The 3,570-nt window shown below is 35.7% G+C and overlaps 1 protein-coding gene across 1 annotated transcript; it reads right to left on the bottom strand.

Moving 5' to 3' along the window:
- Positions 1-734: 734 nt before the first annotated feature.
- gall (galanin-like) lies at positions 735-2,887 on the bottom strand. The gene is made up of 5 exons (XM_029764150.1): positions 2,129-2,887; positions 1,826-1,880; positions 1,277-1,372; positions 1,056-1,121; positions 735-911 (listed from the first exon to the last, which is right to left on the bottom strand). Exons 1-5 carry the CDS (start codon positions 2,207-2,209, stop codon positions 856-858), a joined length of 354 nt encoding a protein of 117 aa, XP_029620010.1. The 5' UTR covers positions 2,210-2,887; the 3' UTR covers positions 735-855.
- Between the last annotated feature and the right edge of the window lie 683 nt (positions 2,888-3,570).

Genomic DNA, 3,570 nt, shown 5'->3' with positions numbered 1-3,570 from the left:
ATTGCATTAATAAAGGTTTGATTGATTTACTTAAAGAAGATATTGTCTGATTGCTATTTTCACCAATATGCCAATGAGTGACAAGGAACAAGGAACCTACCCCAACAATGTGCATAACTGAGGGACAGAGAGACATGGTTGTTTGATCAATAGGACTCTAAAGTTCCAAAATGTAAGAGGACTGCCATGGTATTGACATTTTTGCAGAAATCCATTCAGGTGTATTTTGTGGCTTTTGGCAGAAGTGTTCTAATGACATAAAGTCACGCTGTTGCAACTGCCTGTAAACGCACAGTCCAGTTCAAAGTGAATGATGGTAGGCCTGTGTGGCAAATGGCTTGTTTTCATTAAGGCCTCTGGTTGGCTATGGTGCAACGGGTTGCATCGACTCCGGTCCTGGACAAGACATCATTTATTCGGTTTTATGTACTGCAGTGTCTATTAATTGTCCAAACAAACAGCTGCTTTCCCACTCTATATTGCTATAGAATTTTCACAAATGCCTTAGTATACATAATTCACAAACATTCTAAGAATTTATGAAAATGTGAAAATCACCATATTGAAGTGTAATATTCTTCCTGGGGGTGTATATGAACACATTTTGTTAAGATTTCATGTTGCTAAAATGCTGTCAGCTGTCAGGATATTTTTTTGCCAACCAAGGCCTAGTCTACCAAGAGTCCTTAAAAAGACGAGAACATAGAGAAAAATTGTATAAATAAACATGTATAATAGAAAGTATGTTTATTTACATTGTTTTGTCATACCATTGAAAAAGCAGTTGAGTACCATAGAAACAGGTGGAGGTGGAAAATAACGTTTTGACAATAGGAGAGGAGTACTGATTTCTTATTATGACTTCGTTTCTGCAAGATAATGGGTGCTCAAATCCTCCATATCTCCAATCTCTACAAGAGAAAAGGTGACATTGACATTACTGATTATTTATGAAAAAATTCAACAGAGAAGTTACCCAATTTAAAACACACATTCAAGCCATAGACACTCTTTGAATGTACAACACCCAATTATTCAACAAGGAGAGAGTTCACCTTTCAGACGTAAGTAAGTAATGAAGTCCAGAAAAGCTTGAACGTAGGCGTCATCGATGACAGACTCTAGAACATGCAATTTCAATGTAAAAAATCACAACAGTAACATCAAATAGTAGCCCATGTTTGTCGATGTGGTAATATTATTAAATTAATCTAATAGGAAATATTGTAAGTATGAGCTGTTGGCTTAAAAACACTTGGAAACATGGGAGACTCACTGTATTCACTGTTTTGGAATGGTTTCATATCATCTTCCCAAACACTCCTTTTGCCCAGTAGGGGTCTATGTCTCACAGTCAGCGTTCGTTGTGCATCTGAGTAAGGAGAAGGACAGACATGGTCTGACCGGTTCAAACAGGTTTTTTTTTCTGCCCCGTTTCCATGGACCTGTTTGAACGTTCTCATAGAAATATCCTGCACAACCATTAGCTCCACAGGAGAAGGGTTAGCCATCCCTTTATGAATATATTGTTTCTTTATTCAGTCACAAGGTAACAAGACAAAGGACATACACACATCCTCTTCAACATACACAAACATACATCACTCACATATAACACCCACAAAGCCTATCAACATATTATTTGATCTACCATTATCCCACCCCACTATTGTTGGCCATCACTGTTTTTATAGTTTTTGTATTAAGCATTAGCATAGGTGCGTAAAAGGTTTCACCTGTGCTATTGCTTAATATGAAAACGATGCTGTAGATTAGTGTATTATGTTCTATAAATGTACTTGGAGTACAGATGAGGGTAACTCACATGGCCCAAGGACGTATCCTGCACTATTCAGTGTCCAACCTCTCTTTTCTGAACCCTAATAAAAAATGAATTAACACAATTAACACAATTAACACACATTCTGAATGTTGATGGGAGTTCAAATCTTTAAATTAATGAAATATCTTTAAGCAAACAAGGAACATTCGTAATCTACCTTTAATTTCACAATTTAAAATAATTGAAGTTTTCACTCATGATCATGATGTATATTTTTATTTGAAACAAATGTAGGTGGCAAAATAGAATTTAACTTTAGCAATAACTCCATAGATTTGCTATTACCATTAATGCCATTCCACTGGATTCAGACAGTTGTCCAAAGAGGACAAGAAATGCACACAGAATGGTATTACGTCTTTGCATCTGTTGATAGAAAGCACATCACATATTTTGTGGTTGATAAGCAGACGCGTATCTAATGTGACCATATCTTAATTAGTTTAAATATGGGCAGACTACATAACATCTGACCAAATTATGCAAGATTTTAGCTCTGAGTTTCCGAGATTAGTTTTAATACAATAATCCTGAACACAGGTATATGCTCCCTGGTCAAAAAGTCCATTGTCGGACAAAACATTGTTCTAATAAATAAAGTCACTTGGGAACATACATCAGGATATGCAGGTTCATTCTATTTGTGAATTGTTAGCTCAATCCAGTACCTGCCAAATATACTTTGAATGCTTCGAACGTGACCTTAGGTGTTTAACAAAACAACAATTTTCAATGACAAAATGTGTATTATTCATATGGTATTGGATATCAGCAACCTAAACATCTTAGCACATAAAAATTGTGTAAACTGTTGAGACATCCGTCAATAATTCACAGACACGGGCATAATCATCAAACTGAATCCAACAGACAGAGGATAAAGACAGCTAACATCACATTTATATTAACCCTGGAATCATATCAGCATGATAAATGATATATGTAATTATGTCAACTTCGTCCAGATTTGTGTTTGAGAGTAGCAACCAAGAATTGGAGTTGGATATTGCTCATACTTTCAAAATACCAAACAAAATGTTACATCTGTCCTAAATGGACAGAGATGAAACATTTATATTGCCTTACATTAAAATCCATCCAATTATATCAGAGAGTAAACAAATGTGCTTAGTCAAATGTTGTAACACTGCTCATAATGACAAAGACATTGGACCACAAATGAATGAGTGACAATTGAAGACAGTACAAAACTGCAGAATAATCCTGGAAATTACTAAAGCAACCCTCAGATAAACAGCACATGTAAAATCAAATGTGCATCCAAAATAACATACCTTTTTGTTGAAATGAATTTAGTCAGTTCTCAGAAGAAACGACAAATACACCCGACAGCGCTCCCTACTAGACTTATATGGTGATGATCAATAAGGTATATCAACACTTCCCATGAGAGCGTCGGTCTCACTTTATTTTTGAGTGTGTGACCGATGCGTGTTCGTCTAATGTCCCCCTGAGTAATGCCTTTTTTACATAATGAAACATTATTAATTGCAATTGGTGCTGCTGTTACTGAAACCGATAATGAGAGGACATGCGCAAAGTGATGAGGCAAAATGGACTCAAATGATATTTCACAGAGATCTCACTTTTAGGTCACATGCAAATTCACTCAATAAAATGATCATGGCTACATCAATTTGGTAAACTATATTCAAATTAAAGCTAGTCAGTAAGATGAGGCCATCATCAATAATAGTTCATTTTTG

Source organism: Salmo trutta, chromosome 10, assembly GCF_901001165.1.
Source record: "Salmo trutta chromosome 10, fSalTru1.1, whole genome shotgun sequence".
NCBI lineage: Eukaryota > Metazoa > Chordata > Actinopteri > Salmoniformes > Salmonidae > Salmo > Salmo trutta.
The sequence above is the reverse complement of the archived record's forward strand: the minus strand, read 5'-3'. Positions and strand labels throughout refer to the sequence as shown.